Source organism: Dromaius novaehollandiae, chromosome 15 (assembly GCF_036370855.1).
Source record: "Dromaius novaehollandiae isolate bDroNov1 chromosome 15, bDroNov1.hap1, whole genome shotgun sequence".
Taxonomy (NCBI): domain Eukaryota; kingdom Metazoa; phylum Chordata; class Aves; order Casuariiformes; family Dromaiidae; genus Dromaius; species Dromaius novaehollandiae.
In genome coordinates this window covers 1619585-1638268 of record NC_088112.1, presented here as the reverse complement: position 1 = coordinate 1638268, position 18684 = coordinate 1619585, and the positions used below count along the sequence as shown (strand labels likewise).

The following is an 18684-nucleotide window of genomic DNA, read 5'->3' as shown; positions in this document are numbered from 1 at the left end:
GTAGGTGCCGTCGGGGAGCATCCCCGCGGGTGCGGCCCTGCCGGGAGCGAGGGGGGAGTCGAGCACCGGGTCGCTGCGGCGGGGCCGGGTCCGCCGCACTTTGCTTCGAGGGGTGGAAGGGACCCCCGGGGGGCTGCCGGAGCTCCGGTGCTGCTGCCGGGCCCGGCAGCGGTGCCGGTGTCCGGAGCGGGGGCGCTGCTTAGCCGGGCGGAGGGGGGAGGTGCGGCCGTCGGTTTCGGAGCCGTCTCTGTTGGGGGCTGGCGAGAGGGGCTGAGAGCCGGTGTGTCGGGGCCGGATCCCCCGGGGCCGGTCTTACAGCGTTGCCCCGTCGTGGTCCGCACCGGCAAACACCGCCCCGAGGCACTCTCCGTCGGGCGGCGGCGGGGCCGGGCCCGGCCCGAGAACCGTCGGGGCGGCGTTGGCCTTTCGCTCTGCGCCTTCGCCCAGCTGGGCTGCACCGGGAGCTGCCGCGTTTGCTCCGCGAGAGCGGGATCCTCCCGGGAGCGCAGCCGGCCGCGCTTACGGCTCCCCCGGGCCTGGAGCCCCGGTCCCGCCCTCCTGCGTCTCCCTCATCTCCTCGGGGGAGCGGGTTGGCTCCGTGCCTATGTGCTCTTTAGAGACCACCGTGGTGATGTTAGCACCTCATCTGCTGGGGCTGTGCTCCCAGCTGGCCATGGGCTGCTTTGCCTTGAGAGCCAGGCCCTGCCCTTCCCGAGGGCGAGGGCGTGCCCACACGCACAAACCACCTGAGACGGGGCGGGGGGGGGGGAAGGATGGCCCGAAGGGGCGGGCAGTAGCCTGGGCTGTGGCGGCAGAGTGGCTGGATGCAAAGCTGGTCTTTCTGCTCCCTTTCAGCAGAACTGACCCGCTTTAGCGTCCCCACCCTCTATACAAAAGTGTTTTCTTATGGTCAAGAAAGGCCAACACCTTGAAGAGAGAAAGCAGCCGTTACCTGATGATACAAACAAAGATGCCTCAGGTTAAAATGTACCCAAGCAGATAACTTTAATTCCACTCAATTTATGGCCTTCAGGGGCCCTAGTGGGACCTTGCAACACTTAATGAGCTAAAACATAATATTGTCACATAAGTGGTGTTTTCAGTCCCTCCTTGAAGTTCTTGTGACCCCAAAGCCTGGGAAGATGCTGGCAGAGAAGGGAGTTGGCTCTCTGGGGGTCCCAGCCTGACTGGGATCCTGTGTCATCTTGGCTCTTTGCTCTAGCCCTTTCTTGCAATACTGCAGGCTATTGAGCAGGTGCCTATGTCTCTGCTTTTAAAGCTCCCATGGATATCTGTAGAGGAATTGTTCATGTCCTTATGCTCTACCAAAATCTCTGGAGTTGGCTGTTTCATGTGGAGCAGGCTTGGAGAGCACATGTGGAAGCCCTTAGGATGTACAGTGTTGGGAGCCCACTCGGGTTTCCTGGTTTCAGGGCCTTACCTTAAGGGCAGAGCAGCTAAGCGTTTGCTCCTTCCTGGCCAGCTGATGGTAGGGCTTATGGTTGCTTCCTGGGGTTGGGATGCCCCTGGTTGGGAGGCTGGAAACTCTTTGCCCAGAGCTGCACTAGCATCATCTGCCTTTGCAGACCTGGACTGACAGCATCAACCAAGCCAATAAGATGGCCCTGCTCACCTGGGTGAAAGAAACTGGCATCAACCTGGTGCAGATCAACGGGCAGAGGCGATATGGTGGTCCACCACCAGGTACGTGAAGGGCACCTTAGCATTGCCATGCCCTGGGAACACAGCATGCGTGGGCACGGAGGCTAAGCGGGTCTTGCCCACATGCGCTGTGTCACTGTGTGCCTGCAGGCTGGGTGGGTGACCCCCCACCGACAGGCTCGGAGGTGTTCATCAGGAAGTTGCCGCAGGACATGTACGAGAACACGCTGATCCCCCTCTTCCAGAGTGTGGGGAAGCTCTACGAGTTTCGTCTCATGATGACATTCAGTGGGCTCAACCGGGGCTTTGCCTATGCCAAGTACAGCAATCGGCGCAGTGCCAAGGTGGCGATCACCGCCCTCAACAACTTTGAGGTGCAGGCAGGCTGCGCCATCCTGGTGTGCAAGAGCACAGAGAAGTGCGAGCTGAGCATGGATGGCCTGGCCACTTCGCTGAGCCGGAAGCGCCTGGAGGCCATGCTGCAGGAGGCCGCTGAGGGCATCCTCAGCATCACCCTGTATCCCAGCCCTTACCAGAAACGGGCCCGGCTTGCTGTGGTGAAGTACAGCTCACACCGGGCTGCTGCCATGGCCAAGAAAAGCCTGATGGAAGGTACCAGGAGGCAAGCGGGAGGCTTGGTTGCTATGGGATGGTGCTGGGCCTTGTCTTCCTGGTGTCTCTAGGCACGTACTGGCCCCAGCTCCAGGCTCAGCTGAGAGGTGACTTCAGCCTTGAGACATCCCCTGTCCTCTCCCTATGTTCCCTCTAAGATCAGTAGTCCTCCATGAGGCTGATCCCTGGCAGTCCTTTTGCAAACCAAGCAGTGCTGGGGGCATCTGGAGGTCCTCAGTCTAATCGCCTGCTCAGAGCAGGAATGTCACCAGTACTGGTCTGTGTCATTTGGGACTTTGGCTAAGTTCTGCAAATCCCTTTGGTGGAGGCATTGCACCTCTCAGTGCCTTGTCTCAGGGCTCCACCGCCCTCCTAAGGGATGTGTTTCCTAAAGGTCCAAGCTGAACCTCTGAAGTCTCAATTTGAGTCCATGTCCCTAAGTTTTATCTGTCCCAATTGAGAAGTATTTGGCTCTGTCATCTTGGTGTCTGTCTCCAGGTAGTTGTAGGCTGTCTTTAAAAACACCCAAGCTTCACAGCCCTGTGCCCTAGCCTAGCTTGGTGGCAAAATGGAGTGGAGAAGCAGTACTCTGAAATGAGAGCTGGCCTGTGGCTGAGTGAGATGTCATGGAAGTGAGGGATCCTGTGTGGTTTATGCCCTCTGGGTCAGAGTTAGACCAGCCCTTGGGTCACCATGCCAGATGCTGGGGAACAGGAGGGGACAGTGTGATAATGGCTGCACAGCCGACAGTGCCTCTGCGAGGTAGAGGGCTGGCACACAAGTGTCTCCTGCAAGCTGGGATATCTCTCTTGCACAGGGAATATGAGGATCTGTGAAGAGGAGATGAGAGTGGACTGGCTGAAACCTGACCTGAAGCAGAAACTGCGATCCACTGAGGAGAAGCCATTGGCCATCTGGGTGCCACGTGGCAAGTCTCCATGGAGCTCCAAGCAGGTGCAGGTGCCCCTGTCTCCGGTGCTGTGCAATGTGCTGGACCGTCTGGATGCCCTGTGTCGGAGGCAACACCTGGGGACACCCTTGTTCTTCACAAAGTGTGTCCAGGCGAACCCTGATGGGTGGCTGCGGTTCTGGTGTCAGGTGGTGATCCCGGCGTACCCAGTGCCCTTCAGTGGGTTCACGTGGGTCCGGCAGGATGTGCGGGGTGCCAGCGGGCATGACAAGGCAAAGGACGTGCTGGCGCTGCAGGTGCTCAGGATACTAGGTGAGTCCTTACGCAGAGCCAGAACAATACCCACCTCTCCCAACGTCTTGGAGGATCTCCTGGGCCTGTGGGAGTTTTGAGCTCCATAGGGCAGGTTGGGACCCAATCTGGGAAGAAACCAGCCCAGCCTGGCAGGGTGGGCAGGGATCCCAGCCCAGAAACACTGCGAAAGCCTAGCCATAGGTAACTCCAGGAGCTGCAAGCATGGGATGAGGTTCCTGGTAGCAGAGGGCACAAGGAGCTAGGAGGTGGCTTTGTGGCGCTGAGCTCTTGGCTTCCTGCAGCACCGCACAGAGCCTGATGCTTTCCTCTCTGTCACAGGATGCCGGCTGGCCTAGGCAGTCATCCCACCTCAACCACAGGCCGAACCTGAGCCGTCGGCCTACTCATCACCAGTCCACAGGAGCGGGAGGCAGGCCCAGCCGGGGACGTGGTCCTGTTTGTTTTGGTTTGAGTTTGTTTGAGTTTGAGAGCTGGCTCAGGAGGATGGTGGTGATGTCACAGTCCATGATGACTGCCCCATCCTCAGCCAGCACTTGGTTCTGTTCTGTTCTTGGGGGGTGTAGGTTTTACCCACCTGGTTTAGCTTTTCTTTAACTGGTTTGTGTTGCTCTGCTATGGTGGGGAAGCCTGATGTAGGTCCTGGGAGAAGAGGAAACTGCTTGGAGGGACGCCTGGCAGTGAGTGAAGGCCAGGAAGGCTTAGGGGACCTCAGGGGCTGGCCTGGCATCATGGGCACTGTGTGTGGCCTTGGCTCTCCTGTGCTGGCATGCCTGGTATCTGAGGAGCAGCCTGGCTGATGGCATGAAGTTGATGTTCAAGATGGGGACAGGGCCATGCATGGGGACTGTCCTGGTAAAGGGGGTATGTCCCATTGGCTGGCAGAGCTGCTTTTTAACTAGGAGAACGTCTGCAGGCTCTTGGAGACGTGGGGCTGTTTGTATCCCTGGGCTGCGAGGAAGCAGCGGTGGGGTTACCAGCTGTCTATGAATGAGTCGTCAGCACCAGGAGGACTGGCCGCAAGCTGGCCACTTGGTATTAAAGTAGCCTGGAAGGCGCCTGCTTTGTCATGTTGTCTTTTACTGCCGCAGTTTCTGTGGCCCTGTTGGCAGCTCGGCAGGTGGGGTCTGAGCTCAGAGTCTGCCTGGGCTCTGAGCCTGTACAACAGAGTGGCAGCTGGTCCCTGGGCTCTCAGGTGTTGGGGGCTTCTGAGGCCCTGGAGCAGCCCATGAGGGCTTAGGCCCAAATGGGAAGAGGGGGCATTGCCTCCTGGTAGGATGGAGCGGCTTGCCATGAACTGGGGATCCCGGGGGAGAAGTATTGGCTGTGGAAGGCTTTGGGCAGGGTGAAGCTCCAGGCTGCATCAGGGCATAACTGAGTCCCTTAATCCTGGGGCTGCTGCAGATGCGCACTGTAAGGTCTACTGAGATGCCATAAAGGATGGCAGTTTGGGGGTGGGGGTTACAATAAAGCTCCTTCAGCTTTCGAGGCTGGCCTCTAGGGAAGCTAGGCTGGCGGACCCCGGCAGCATCACCTAAGTGGCTGGTGGGCTGAGCAGGCCACAAGATGGGCAAGAGCCTCTCCCTGTGTCTCTCAGTGAGACCCAGAGTGCTCAGCGTGCAAACCAGAGCCCTCCATGTGCTTTTTGGGTCACTCGGGATCCAACTGTGTGGTTCTTGGTTCACCCCCAAGGCCCACCATGTGTCTTTTGGTGATGCCAGAGCCCTCCATGTGCCTTTCAGTGCAACTTCAGTCCCTCCCTCTGGCTTTCTGTGCACCACAGAGCCCTCTGTTTCATCTGCTCTCTCGCTTTCTGAGGTGTTGTGATGCCCTTCGCTGTGTGCAAAGGCCCTGCCTATAAGGCCTTGCACTCTTGGTGCCAGCCAGAGCCCTGCATGTGCCCTTTGGTTCCCTCAAAACCTCTCCGTGTGCTTTTCCATGCTTCCCATCCCTGGGGACATGGGAGGCTTAGGGAGAGACAAAATCGCTCTGCCCTGGTCTGCCAGGCAGCTGTGATCTCAGTCCCTCCTCGGGAGGCTCCTCTGCAGCCTGGGGCAGCCAGGACCAAGGGCTGAGCCAGGCTGGGCGCAGGGCTCAGCCCCAGCCTGCCCGCTCCAACCCTGCTGCCTTACTGGCCCATCAAGGCCACCGCTCCGGCCCTTCTCCCCAGCGCAGGAGGAAGACGAAAGGTGTACACCAGCCCTCCAGTTAAATATGCTCCCTGCAGCTATCACTAGTGAGGCCATAGGCACAGCTTTGTTGTGAGTTGCCTCTCTGAGCACACAGAGTGTCTTGGGAAAAACATTGCTGTATGGGCCCAGGTCGAGGAGTGTTTCCTCTTCTGTGCCCAGCCCAGACTTCCCTGATTTGGTCAAAGAGGCTGAGCCAGCATCTCATTTACTAATGTTTCCAAGGTTGCAGGGAGTTGCAGCCCCAGACGAAGCCATCTTCTCCCCAGCATGGCAGAGATGGTGGCATCAAACAGAACAAATGTACAAGGCCTGTCGCAAAGCAAACTCTTGCCTCTTAACTCTCAAGGCATAGCTAACACTTCAGGTGAGCAGCTTGAGGAAAGGGAAGGCAGCAGGCACAGGAAAACCCACCCACGAGGGAGGTTGCAATTTCTCTAGTAAGGCTGGACTGACATTGGCAGAGGGAAATTTCACACCATGTGGCACCAAACCCCCACCTGAGCCACATGCTCCAGGTGGGGCCAGAGCGGCTGGTTGCACTTGCCAAAGCCAGAGGGTTTTGGTCGCTGTGGGACTCCTCCTTCCCAGCCGGCCTTTATCTTTGATGGCAGGAGGATCCTGGACAGCCTGCATGGCTGGCTGCAGCAGCTTGGCTTCCAGGTACGGCCTTGGTGCCAGCAGGGCTGCTACTGTGCCCAGTCTTGGTGCCTGGGATAGTGCCAGGCCTGGAGTGTGCTCAGGGCTGGTGCCCATGGGCTCTTGGTGGTTTGTACTCCAGGTGGAGACCATCAGCAAAAGGATCAGCCAGCGCACCCCAGGGAGCCGCGTTTTGGGGGCAGCTGCAGCTCTTTGGAGCTGCCCTTGCTTCCCCATGCAGCCTCTTGTGGCTGTCATCCCCCAGGATGGGGATGGGGATGGGGCTGTGAGGCCACTGCTACAGCAGCACTGCGAGGCCATCAGACGTGTCAGAAAGCTCTGGCAGTGGGCATGGGGGAGAGGGGGGAAGGCTGGTGAAGGGTGCCTGGCGGTGACAGGGACCATGAGGAAGGGCAGACACAGAGCACCCAAAGCTGTGCTGGGCAGGTGGGAGCGAAGGACAGGCAGGGACAGCGGCAGCCAAGGGCACGCAGGGCAGGAGCACGGACACAAGGCTGCAGCTCCATGCGCCTGGGTCCAACCTGCTCTGTCTCTTTTCCCTTCCTCAGGGCTTTGCTGGAAGGAGGTCACAGGGGAGCTGTCTGTGGGGCCGCTCTGACCCCCTGTGTGGGACCCTTCTCTGTGGTGTCCCCACTGTTGGTCTTGGGAAATGGCAGCCCTGCCCTGCACCACTAGAGGCACCGTCTGTGCGATGCCCTGAGAGATAGGACCTCTCCACCCATCTGGGTTCCCAGTGCCCAACCCGGCTCCTTCCAGGCCTTCAAAGGCTCATCTCCACACACATGTGCACTGCCAGAGCTTTCTGAGGCACTCGATAGCCTCACAGTGCTGCCATGGCAGTGGCCTCGCTGTCACAGCCCCACCCCTGTCCCTGGGCACAGCAGCCGCGAGGGGCTGTGCGGGGAGGTGAGCACAGCTCTGAAGGGCTGTGGCTGCCCTCAGCCCCTGGCTAGCAGGACCCACACACACACCGTGGATCGGGGCTCGGCTGAGCTCCCTGTGCTGGTGCTCCTGTGCCTGCAGGTCTCTCTGGGGAGGTGCTCGGAGGCCGGCACCCAGGTGAGGCCATGCTGCCCTGGCATGGGTGCTGCTGGGGCTGATGTGCCTGCATGGCTGGCTCACAGCCCCGGCACCGAGCTGTGCCCTGGGAGCCGCTCTCAATTTGCCCATGCGTGCACAAGCTGTGGTGTGCGTGGGCTTCACAACAGCACAAGCCCTGCTCCGGGGTCATGGGGGGGTGCCTGTTCAGCCCTGCTGACTTACGTGTCCCTCCTGGGGGAGCCCCGTGTCTCCCAAACCACTGGCTGTTCTGGTGTCCCTGCTGTGTCCCCCCCCTGCTACCCCCCGGGGCCCTGCTGGGAGGATGGTCACAGAGGGGTGGTGTGTGGGGCCAGTCCAACCCCTGTGCGGGACCCTTCTCTGTAGTCTCCCCACTGTTGGCCTTGAGAAGTGGCAGCCTTGCCCTGGCAGCGCCCCAGCACGGCTCAGGGTGCTGCGGTGCTGTGTGTTCGCCCTCTGTGCAATATGGGGCTGACCCCAGAGATGGGAATCTCTCCACCCAGCTGGGTTCCCGGTGTCCAGGGCTGGGATGTGCCTATGCTACTTGGGAACTGCACCCCCCCCCCACACACACAATGGCCCTGCACTTAGCTGCAGGGCGGCCACGAGGCTTGGGTGTGGGGCAAATCCATTGCTTGCCCCTGCTTGAGGTGCTCTTTCTCACACCCCTGCTCTGTTACAGGCAATGAGAAGCAGAGTTGGGCTGCATCTCCCAGCGTAGGTCCTAGGGAGAGGTCCTGTGTTAGGACATCAGCTACGTACTGTGCAGCAAGGTCACCCAGGAGAGGCATTGGTGAGTGCTCGCGGTATCAGACCCCAGGCCTCCAATGAGGCAAGCTTGCCTTCCTTGTAGAGCTCCAGCCTCTGGCAGACTGTGGCGAGACCGTGAGGTGCTGATGTTGTGACCCAGTGAGCCCTGCTGTGCAAGCAGCTCCTCCTGGGACACAGGGATGGCCAGCTCATCCTGCTCCTCGGCCAGGCAGCAGCAGACCTGAGGTCCCCTCTGAGCCAGGTGGGGCTTGCGGCTGTTTGGTCCAGGAACAGCCACCCATCCCCCCCCCCCGGCCTTGGGCTTTGCACCCAGGTTAACAAGCTGGTTGGCCCAACTCATGTGCTATGTAACAGATGCCAGCCACAAGGCCAGCTCCCCCACCAGCCTGGGCTCTCACATGGCTGACAGAGGTGGCAGCCTTCCCGTTGGTGCAGATCCTCATCCTGTGTCAAGGCCAGAGCTGGGGTGGGATTTCAGGAAGAGATGACAGAGGCACACAGCGAGGAAGCATTTAGAGACCAAGTTGGGACTCCTCCCTGCCTTGGAGCAGCGATCCTACAAGGCATCTGTCTGCAGGGTGGTGTCCGCCTCATCCCCATGCTGCTGCACTGTGGTGCTGCCCCTGTCTACATCCAGACAAGGGAAGCCCTGCTCCTGCTGGAGGAGGCACAAGAGGCTCTGGCCAGCAAGAGGCTGCACCATCAATGAGTTTGCTTGTGGTGTCGCTCAGAGCATCTGTGTCCCAGGCACCAGAGTCACACCAGACGGCACCGTACAGAGCTCCACATCCAGCTCCTCCCTCAGCATATGCCCTGCCTTCCACAAGCCAGCCGACACTGCTCAGAGCCACAGCCGGACCGCTTCCCTCAGGCGTGGAACCAGATCAGTGGGCACAAGGCAAAGAAGTATCTGGTCTGGCTTGGTGTGTCTTCCGGCCTGGTGCATTGGTCCCCGTCAGGAGCACATGAGCAGGAGGGTGGGTAGTTCAGCCAGGTGAAGTCTTGCAGCCAGAAAGTCCAGGAAGCTACTGAGGCAGGGAGGGGGCTGGGCAAGAGCCAGGACTGCTCCCACACAGCCTCCATGGGGATGCTGGGCTGGAGTTGGAGGAAGATCCTGCAGGAGCTGGAGTTCAAGCCTGAGAACCTGGTCCCCTCAGAGCTCACCATCACCCTTGGGCATGGGGAAATGGGCCCTGGGCACAGGAAGGTGCTCAGCAACTTCCCCATCTACCCCCCCAAGCCCCTGTGTGGCCAGAGGCCTGTGGCTACTGGCTGGGGAGCCCCCCCTGGGGCAAGGGTGTCCTGGTGGAAAGGGAGCAGGGGCTCTCTGGGTCTCCGTCTCCTGCTTTCCTGGGGGAAGGAACAAACCCCCAAACTCCCTGGCCTGAGTCAGTGCTTCCTGCCTCAGAGGCACTGGAGGAAAGGATGACTGCCCTGGCTCATGGGGCTGGCCACAGAGTGGTCCCAGGAGCACGGGGCTCTCCCCTTGTGCAGGAGGAGGTGGGCTCCCTCACCTTGCTTCTTGCCTTACACAATCCACTTGGCACAGGGGCTAGGCTGGCCATGGGGACGTGTCCTGCCTTAGTGTGGCTCAGAACCACATAGGAGGCTGCAAGCCGCCAGGAGAAGAAGCAGGGCTGGAGACAGGTTCACCCCAGCTCATGTAATAGCCAAGTCTCTTTATTACGACAGTCTGGAAGGAGAGACATCAGCCCAGCCTCAATGAGGCCCTAGAGAGAGGGAGTGCCTGTCCCCAGGAAGATTACCCATCTTATTCACGGTTGGCAGCACCCACCAGATATACATACATCATCTCTCCAGATGTATCTTATGATGTATCTGCAGATATATCATATCTTCATCTTCTTCAAGGGGGGAGCCTGGAGGTCCAGCTGGGCGATGGTGCTGGCAGTGAAGGGAATGCGCTGGCTGATCCTTTTGCCAATAGTCTCCACCTGGAGTACAAACCACCAAGAGCGATGGGCACCAGCCCTGAGCACACCCCAGGCCTGGCAGTACCCCAGGCACCAAGGCTGGCCTCAGTAGCGGCCCTCCTGGCACCAAGGCTGGGCTCAGTAGCAGCTCTCCCAGCACCAAGGCCGTACCTGGAAGCCAAGCTGCTGCAGTCGGCCATGCAGGCTGTCCAGGATCCTCCTGCCATCGAAGATAAAGGCTGGCTTGAGCATGGCCTGGTAGATTCGCTCATAGTCCAGCTCCTGGAACAACACACAAGGGGAGCTCACAACGGTGAGAATCAGGCCTGAAAATGGTGGCCTCTCCCAGCCGGGACCACAGGGTTACTAAGGGGGCTCAGCCCCCCAATTGGAAACTCTCGGCTTGGAGCTGGGCAGGAGGTGGTTGTAGGGCTAGAGGCTTCAGGGGATGGCTCGGAGTTGAAGGGGGAGGAATGAGCAGTCCCTCAAGGGGAAGGGGAACGGGGCAGAGTTGTTGCCCAGGTGGAGTAGCCACAAGGGTGCTGAGTCTCTCCAAGCAGCATGGCCAAGGCTGGGGCACCTTACCTTGAAGATGTCCCATTCAGTGCAGATGACGATGGCATGGGCGTTGTCACAGGCTTCATAGGGGTCTGAAGCAATAGAGACCAAGCTGAGCCCTGCAAGACAGGAACCGGCACAAGCACAGCAGGATGTTACCTCCTGGCACACAACTGCTGGGGCCTGGGATGGCACCAGGGATCTGTGGCAGGCTTTGGGGCTGGGGAGCATCAGTGGCCTGCAGTCCTGGCCAGCCCAGGCAAGCACTGGCCCTACCCCTCTCTGGATCCTCAGCTGAAGCAGTAGAGTGGGACAGGTCCTGCATGATCTGCTCCTTCTTCACCTTGGGGTCATAGATGTGCAGGCGGGCTCCCTCATCCATCAGGTACTTGCTGATGTGGATGCTGGATGACTCCCTGGGCCGAGAGAGGCAGAGCTGAGCCATGTGGGGGCCAGTGGGGACCCTGTGTGCCCACCTCAGAGTGATCTGTTGTTTGCTGCAGCCAGCTAGAGCCAGGGCCAAGTGTGTGCTAGGAGCCCTTGGTTTCCCAGCCCCAACTCCTCTCTGGGCCTGGCCTTCAGGTTTCCTTTAAATGCTGCCTTTCACTTTCCCCACAGGGCCCATGGCTAAACCAGCCTCTCCCCAGCTCCAAGTTCAGCTACCACCAGCCTGCTGACTTGCTGGGCCAGTCCCACCTCCCATCATGGCTCCAAAGGATTCCCTATCACCAGGACCTCATGGGAAAATAAGGTAAGTACTTTTACTGCCACTCTGAGGTGGAGCTGGAGCAGGACGCTCATTGCATCTGACTGCTGAACCACTGCAGGTAGGGGAATGGCCCGACTCAGACACTCCTTCCCTGCCCCCACCCAGCTGGTACCTTGTATCCCCTGTATCCTTTTTGAATGCGAAGCCCAGGAGTGCAATCTTCTTGTCTGTGACAGTGTTGAAGAGGCAGCTGATGATACGGGCAGCAAACCGTCGGCGCTGGTATTCATTGAGCTCAATCACCTGGTGGGAGGTGTTGTGACAGGTCAGGCCAGGTGCTGAGCCCCAGCCCAGCAGCTGTGGTGAGAACCAGCTCCTGGAGCAGGATTCCAAACCCACGCCTGGCTAGGACAGGAGTCTGGCCAGGCCTTACCTGCTGCCAGTACCGAGCCACTTCAGGCAAGTTGAGAGCCTCACAGAGATAGACCAGGTTGAGGACATCTTTTTGGAAACAGCTGCCCCCAAAACCTGCTCTGACAGAGCACCATGGTCAGAGAGTGCCAGCTGGAGACCCTAAGGGTTCCTTTGGAAAGGGGGTAGCTGCAAACCTCCTCCTCCACCCCAGCACTGGGAGAGGCAGATGACAAGCTGGGACAAGCCAGGGGGACACTAGGGCTGATAAGGGACAAGTGAGCTACCAGGTAGAGGTGTCTCATCAGTCTAGATAAGATGTCCCAGCCTGAATACCAGTGCAGACCCAGGGATCTTCCTCGTGCTTCCTGGGGCACAGGAGCAGAAACTCCCTGGGCACAGCATGGTGGGCCCCAGAGGGCTGCAGTCACCCACTGGGGCAGGGGGTGCAGGACTCACCCACGCTGGCCTTGAGGAAGCGGTTGCCAATGCGCTGGTCTGTGCCAATGGCGTGGGCTACTTCCTCCACATCAGCCCCTGTCACCTCACACAGGGCGCTGATAGAGTTAATGCTGCTAATCCTCTGGGCCAGGAATGCGTTGGCAGCCTGGACAAAAGGGATACGTGGGACCCTCATCCACATCTCCTAGGCCAGCTTGGGAATGGGAGCACATACCAGCTTGGAGAGCTCTGAAGACCATGTATTGGTAGTGATGATGCGGGTTTTGGGCACCCAGCGCACATAGATGCTGCTGAGGGTTTCAATCGCCCTTTGCCCCTCAGGCGTCTCATCACCACCAATGAGGACGCGGTCGGGGTTCTTCAGGTCGGAGATGGCCGTGCCTTCAGCTAAGAACTCAGGGTTCGACAGGACCTGTGGGGATGAGACTGCGTGGGTGTGGGACATTGTAACCCCCCACACCCCTTTCTTCCAGTTCTTGCTGTCCATGATCTAGCAATGAGATATGGTGGCCTCTCCTCTGATACCACATCTTCCTGTGCTCCCCAGCCACCCCCTAACTTGTGATCTCCCAGGGTCTCTAGCACCCAATGGCACTGGGAGTGAGGGCTCTGCTCCAGCATGCTGCCCACCCATGCTCTACCTGGAAGGACAGGTCAGATTTGGTGTTGGCGCTGAAGATACGCTGGATGCTCTCAGCTGCTCGCACAGGCACTGTGCTCTTTTCCACCACAATCTTGTAGCCTGTGGCTACCTGGGCGATGCGCCGGGCACAAGCCTCGATGTACTTCAGATCAGCCGCCCGGCCCTTGCCGAGCCCGAAGGTCTTGGTGGGAGTGTTCACCTGCCAGGAGAGCCAACACGTTGGGAGAGTTGAGTGGCCACAGCAGTCAGAACAAAAGGAGGTCCCTCTGTCACCAAGACCTGGAGAGGCACACTGCATGGGGCAGGTCTTAGCCATGGGCTGCCCTCCCCACTCACCGATATGAAAATAATATCAGCCTCTCTCACTGCCTTGTCGATGTCAGTTGAGAAGAAGAGGTTGATGCCACGCTGGGCCTCCACCACCTCCTGCAGACCGGGCTGCAAAGGAAAGGGACAGGCATGGGCCACTGAGAACAGGAATGCATGGCGGAGAGCTGGGTAGCACCTGCTGAGTACCCATCAGCACCCAGAGCCATACTTTTTGGGAAGCTGCTGAAGAAGGGGAACAGCAAGTCCCCAACAGCCAGGCACATCGGGTTACCGTACCCAGACACCGGGCTCTGCTAAAACACGGCATGCAAAGGGCTGTGGTAGAGGGGTACAGGACTGCAGCAACACCTCTGAGGAGCATGCCTGCCTGGCAGGGCCTCACCTCAAAGATGGGCAGCTGGTCCGAATTCCAAGCCTGAATACGCTCCTCGTTGACATCCACCACAGTGACATCAATTTCTGGGCACATCTGGGCAATGACGCTGCATGTGGGCCCCCCCACGTAGCCAGCCCCGATGCAGCAAATGCGCTTCACTGGCCCCATGGTCCCAGGGCCAGCCAGAACCCAGAGAGCAGGATTCACCGATACCTAGGGGAAAGGGCCTGGAAGTCATGCCGTGGATTAGTCCAGGGCAACTACCCCTCTGTAGGGCCAGTGGCACCCTCCAGCCACATCTGAAGCAGTGGGACTGAGGTGAGTACATGGCAGGTTGCCTAGCTTCAGGGAGATCAGCGTTCCTGCTGTTTGCCAAGAGCTCCATATTTGGCCAGGGAAGCTCCCATGCTGATTTATGGGATTTTAAATCCCATATAATGGATATAATCCCATAATGGATATAATGCAGGCTGCAGGCTCTTCCGGGTCACACAGTGCCACAAGAAAATGGTTTCCTTCCCCTACCTCGGTCCAGGCTGCCAGGGCTCCCCTGCGTCTGCAGCCACTGCCTCTAGCAAGGCCTCGAGGCCAACGTGCACCCTGCCCAGCAAGGACGAACCAGCGAGCACAGGTGGCAGTGCTGCCCTGTGCAGAGCTACGAGGGAACGTGGCAAAGCGACCTGGGTAGTCCAAGCAGCTCTGCTGGCAGAATCAGCACTTACAAACCACTGCACTGGGTCTGCTGAGCCTCAGGTGATGGTGACCACCAGCTCCGGGCAACTTCAGCCCAGCAGAGCCCGTGTAATGTGGCCAAAAGGTTCAACATCCCTGTGCCATGTGAGGCTGGAGGGGGCACCAGCCAAGTGCTGATGGGCACCCAGAGCTGGGGCAGGTTAACGCATACCCCCTGCTCCGTCCCTGAGCAGAGTGAGAGAAAAAAGAGGTTCCCTCATGAAAACAGTCTTTTTATAAACACACCTGGTGTCTAGGCTAATGAATGAATGACACGACATCTGTCCCGGACAGTGATGTGGGGGTAGCTGGTGGGTACCCTGCATCACCCTGCGCAGCCTCGTGGGGGGCACCGACAGAACAGGATGCCACCCCAGGGCCAGGCAGGCCCACGCTGCCTGTGCTGGCTCCCCGACACCCCACAGCACCCCACATCACACACCCCGGGGCTCTGCACCGCCCCAGGCTGGGAGGCCCGGACCAGGGCCCCCCCCTCGCCAGTGACCCCCAGCCCCTCAGGGCCTCCCGCCTTAGAGGCACCCAGCCATGCCGCCCCCCCACCTCAGGGCACTGCCCCACCAGTGATCTCCCACCGGTGACCCCCAGCCTTCCGCCATGCCAGGGCTGCCCCCAAAGGAAACCCACTCTGCGGATAGTACCACCCAGGGCCCCAGTCACCCCCAAACCCTCGCGCCCGCCCCAGGGCTGCTCCCTCACACGCCTCCAACACCCGCCATGAACGCTGCCCCCACCACACAGACACACACACACATTAGGGAGCCCCGGGGCCCCCAACCTGAGGCAGCCCCCTCCCAGGGCCCGGCCCCCAGGGCGGACACCCCCAGCCAGGCCCCCGCGGAGCCGAGCAGAGCCCCAGTCCGGGTTCCCCCGCCCTCCCCCCGCCCCCTTTAAGGGCCCGTCCCCGCCTCAGCTTGAGCGGCAGCCCCACCAGCCAATGAGAACACCGCCTCCCGGCGGCACGGCCCAATGAAGCGAGCGGGCCGGCCGCTGTCAGCACGGCCGCTCGCGCCCTACCTCGGCGCCGCAGCCGCTTCCCGCCGGGCGCGCGCGACGCCTGAGCACTGCACCTTCCGGCGGCGACAGCAAGGGCCGCCCAGGGGCGTGGCCAAGGAGAGCCCCGCCCCCCGCGCAGAGCAGACGGAGCCAGGCAGCGACGAGCAGAGCTTTATTGGCCGGCCCCCTTCCCGGGCCCCGCCCCCCGCCGCAGTCACCCCGGGCCCGGGCTCCCACGGCGGGGGCGCCGCGCGCCCCTGCGACATCCCCCTGCCTCAGTCACTGTCATCGCTGTCGCTCCCCGCTGCCGCTTCCTGCGCCACCTCCGCCTCCTCGCGCAGATCCGCAAAGAAGTCCTCGCCGCTGCCCGCGGCCTTGCTGCTCAGGGCCTTCAGTGGCCCCCCCTTCTTCTTCTTCTTCCGGTAGTCGTCCACCACGATGGAGGCCAGCGAGGAGATGTCCCAGAACTTCACCTTCTGGTCGTGGGCGCAGCTGGCCAGGAGCTGCCCCCCCGGGGCCACGGCCAGCTGCTCGATGGGCTCCCCTGTGTGCTGCCCGACGCAGCCTAGCACCCGGTTTGGCAAGACGTTCACTGCCCTGAAGACAAGGTGAAGGACGCCTGAGCGAGGACCTTCCTGGGGCAACCGTGACCTCAACCAGGCCGAAAGCCCATCCCTGTGGCATCAGGTCAGACACGTGCCTCCCAGGTGCCAGTGCAACCTTTGCTCACCTTCCTCCTTTTCCGTCCTCCTCGCTCCCACCCAAGGCCGATCTGGTCCCATATGCTTCCCAGAGCCTCTCCCTGTCCCAGCCCAGACCCCGAGCGCTCTGACCTGATGACTCCATCGAGGGACCCCGTGCACACGATGTTCTCTGTGATTGGGACCATGCAATCAATGGACTCGGCCCTCAGAGCAAAGCGGTCACTGGTGGCCCCAAAGCCATCCCAGTTGAAGAGGTAGATTGTCCCCTCGCTGGAGCCACAGGCCACTTTCTTCCCCCTCTGAGCAAGGCAGAGGAATGTAAGAGGGAAGCAAGGAAAGAAGCCTGGGGATACGGAGAGCAAGCCATGGGGCTGTGGCCCTTGGTCTGCAGCAAGGCCCAGCACCTACCTTCAGGAGAACAACAGATGTCAGGTCCCCATTCTGTGGCTCTGAGAGCAGCTCAAAGCGACGCCTCTTGATGTTGAAGACACCCAGGGTGCCATCACCGCTGCAGGAGACAGAACAGGCCCATCAGGGGTGCAGGATCCTGGGGCAGGGTGCAGACAGCCCTGGTCACGGGGGAATGCCCTACGCGAGCACAAGGAGCTGCTCTGGGCACTGAGGAGCCCCGCAGTACCTGGCAGTCAGCAGGAGCTTCCCATTACTGTCCACAGCCATAGCGCTGATGTATTCCTCATGCTGCCGGGCCTCCAGGACCGTGGCTCCCTTACGCAGGTCCCACACCTTCAGCGATCCGCCATCATCCCCCGTGGCAAAGACATGATCGTTGATGGGCAGCACGCAGTTGAGGGCCGAGCTGCGGAGACCCCGGCCCCGCACCAGCACAGTCAGGGCACAGGTTCTTCCCCCGGCCCCTAGCAAACGGAGCCCAAAGTGTTGGGGCTGGTTCTCCAGCCTCTGCCTGCCCGGCCCCAGGCTCGTGTCCCAGTGCAGGAGGGAAGAGGAACGGAGTGTCGGGGTACCTGGGGTGAGCCATCCCTTCCCTGGGGGGATGCCCAGCCTGCGGTGGCCTGCACACACGTACCTGTGAGCCTTGGAGAAGCGCGTCTCCATTCGGCCTTCCTCCACCGTCAGGATGTGGATAGACTTATCCTTGGACACAGTGAAGAGCCCTGGAGAGCCGCGTCAGCACCGAGGGCACCGCTATCACCCGAGGAGGGCACGTGGGTCCCCTTGGCCCTTCGGGGACGCGCCCTGGGCTCCTGCCCTGCCTCCCAGCCGAGACATCCAGCAGCCGAAGCACCCAGCAGCCCCGCGGGGTCGCGCACTCACTCTGCCCGTCGAGGGAAAAGGCCACATCCCGGCACGAGTTCAGGTGGTGCCCCGAAGACCAGAGCTCCCGGTTCTCCCCCTCCACGCACGAGTACGAGTACCTGCAAGCACCGGCTCCGGCTTGGGAGGGCCCGCGCCGCCACGTGAAGCCCCCCGGGGTCCCGCGGGGGCCCTGCCCCGCCGCACCCGCTGCCTCTGCCCCACGCCAAGGCCCGGACCGGCGGCCCCGCTCACAGGTACACGTCGCCGTCCACGTCCCCCGCCGCCAGCACGGCCCGGGCCGGGTGCAGGGCGATGGCGTTGGCCGCCGCCTCGAGGAGGATGTCCTCAGGGGTGTCCCGCCGCCGCGGCTCCCTCCCCGCCTCCTCCTCCGCCGCCGCCTCCTCCTCGTCGTCGTCGTCGTCGCCGGCCGAGCACACCTGGGGCAGAGCGGCGCGGTGAGCCTGCGGCCGCCGCCGGCCCCGCCGCCGGCCCCGGGCCTCCCCAACGTGCTCACCGCCCCGGCCGCCGCCATGCCGGCACGGCCGCCACGCGCCGCGCCGTGCGCAGGCGCGCGCCCCGCCCCCGCGTTTGCATGCAGCGCCCGGGCCCTCCCTGGGGCGCGGCCAGCCTCGGCCACCGCTCGCTGGAGGTGACGGTTCATTTGCATGGAGCTACGTCGCAGGTTCTTAGCCCAGCGCGCCGCAAGCTGTGGCGGGGCCGGCTATAGCCCAGCGGTTACTTCGGCCGAACATGTTTCGCTCGCCCTCGGCTTCGCCGGGGGTTCGAACCCGCGGGCACCCCTGGCCCTTTTGGCGCGCGCCAGTCCCTATTACAATTTGTTAATTTACCCGGTTTTTTAATGTATGCTCTTTCTTAATTACACATTTGCACACCAGGCTCCCGCTGCCCCGCTCAGGAGGCCGGTGGGAGCCCTTAGCAGCACCTCACTGCACCCTCCGGCAGGGCAGAGGCAGCCAGAGGAGCCCAGGAGCACCCTGGCGGTGGCCTCTTGTGCGGCCTCCACCGAGGGCCCTGTAACCCAGGGGAAGGGAGCAGCCAGGGCCCCGTGGTAACCGATGGCCCCGGAGGGAGTTCAGCCCCCTTCAAAGGCTCAGCTGCGAGAAGCACACAGCCCAGCACCCTATCAACCCCCCCCCCCCCCCCCCCCAAGCCATCGGTGGTGTCCCTGCCTTTGTCCTTAGGGACTATTCCAGCTCCCTGCAGGCTGCACACTGCAGTGGCAGCTTTGCCGCCTGGTGGCTGTGCCCCCAGGCTCCCTGTTACGCCAGCCCCACCGCATCCACCACGCAGCTGGTCCCCAGGCCAGGCCAGCCAGCACCGCGGTGTCACTCCGAGCCCTG

At 61.3% G+C, this 18684-nt stretch overlaps 3 protein-coding genes across 5 annotated transcripts; 1 reads left to right on the top strand and 2 right to left on the bottom strand.

Annotated features, from left to right (window-relative positions):
• Nucleotides 1-824: 824 nt before the first annotated feature.
• On the top strand, nt 825-4539 carry DND1 (DND microRNA-mediated repression inhibitor 1). 2 transcript variants are annotated; one of them, XM_026105490.2, is made up of 4 exons: nt 825-1704; nt 1813-2274; nt 3092-3496; nt 3818-4539. In XM_026105490.2, the coding sequence occupies exons 1-4, from the start codon at nt 1620-1622 to the stop codon at nt 3832-3834; spliced, it is 969 nt and encodes a 322-aa protein (XP_025961275.1). In that variant the 5' UTR covers nt 825-1619; the 3' UTR covers nt 3835-4539. The 2 variants fall into 2 exon arrangements, with proteins under 2 accessions (XP_025961275.1, XP_064376813.1); XM_064520743.1 differs by having other exon boundaries at nt 3092-4539.
• A 5295-nt stretch (nt 4540-9834) lies between these two features.
• On the bottom strand, nt 9835-15447 carry LOC112986309 (UDP-glucose 6-dehydrogenase-like). 2 transcript variants are annotated; one of them, XM_026105514.2, is made up of 12 exons: nt 15366-15447; nt 13605-13811; nt 13229-13330; nt 12891-13091; nt 12464-12661; nt 12247-12394; nt 11810-11904; nt 11549-11679; nt 10944-11083; nt 10695-10786; nt 10281-10391; nt 9835-10130 (listed from the first exon to the last, which is right to left on the bottom strand). In XM_026105514.2, exons 2-12 carry the CDS (start codon nt 13764-13766, stop codon nt 10026-10028), a joined length of 1485 nt encoding a protein of 494 aa, XP_025961299.2. In that variant the 5' UTR covers nt 13767-13811; nt 15366-15447; the 3' UTR covers nt 9835-10025. The 2 variants fall into 2 exon arrangements, with proteins under 2 accessions (XP_025961299.2, XP_064376811.1); XM_064520741.1 differs by lacking the exon at nt 15366-15447 and adding an exon at nt 14577-14726.
• A 54-nt stretch (nt 15448-15501) lies between these two features.
• WDR55 (WD repeat domain 55) lies at nt 15502-17911 on the bottom strand. The gene is made up of 8 exons (XM_064520742.1): nt 17838-17911; nt 17576-17760; nt 17342-17442; nt 17094-17181; nt 16686-16865; nt 16457-16556; nt 16178-16347; nt 15502-15941 (listed from the first exon to the last, which is right to left on the bottom strand). The coding sequence occupies exons 1-8, from the start codon at nt 17853-17855 to the stop codon at nt 15620-15622; spliced, it is 1164 nt and encodes a 387-aa protein (XP_064376812.1). The 5' UTR covers nt 17856-17911; the 3' UTR covers nt 15502-15619.
• Between the last annotated feature and the right edge of the window lie 773 nt (nt 17912-18684).

What these genes read in the sequence shown, in the direction of transcription:
- DND1 (XM_064520743.1), top strand. Translation starts at nt 1,620, where the DNA reads ATGGCCCTGCTCACCTGGGTGAAAGAAACTGGCATCAACCTGGTGCAG. An exon ending in ATATGGTGGTCCACCACCAG is followed by an intron (nt 1,705 to 1,812) that starts GTACGTGAAGGG and finishes GTGTGCCTGCAG; the next exon opens with GCTGGGTGGGTGACCCCCCA. An exon ending in CAAGAAAAGCCTGATGGAAG is followed by an intron (nt 2,275 to 3,091) that starts GTACCAGGAGGC and finishes TCTCTTGCACAG; the next exon opens with GGAATATGAGGATCTGTGAA.
- LOC112986309 (XM_026105514.2), bottom strand. Translation starts at nt 13,766, where the DNA reads ATGGGGCCAGTGAAGCGCATTTGCTGCATCGGGGCTGGCTACGTGGGG. An exon ending in CTGATATTATTTTCATATCG is followed by an intron (nt 13,092 to 13,228) that starts GTGAGTGGGGAG and finishes CTCTCCTGGCAG; the next exon opens with GTGAACACTCCCACCAAGAC. An exon ending in AATCTGACCTGTCCTTCCAG is followed by an intron (nt 12,662 to 12,890) that starts GTAGAGCATGGG and finishes TCATCCCCACAG; the next exon opens with GTCCTGTCGAACCCTGAGTT.
- WDR55 (XM_064520742.1), bottom strand. An exon ending in CTTTTCCCTCGACGGGCAGA is followed by an intron (nt 17,182 to 17,341) that starts GTGAGTGCGCGA and finishes GCGGCTCTCCAG; the next exon opens with GGCTCTTCACTGTGTCCAAG. An exon ending in TCCCTCGATGGAGTCATCAG is followed by an intron (nt 15,942 to 16,177) that starts GTCAGAGCGCTC and finishes CCTTGTCTTCAG; the next exon opens with GGCAGTGAACGTCTTGCCAA.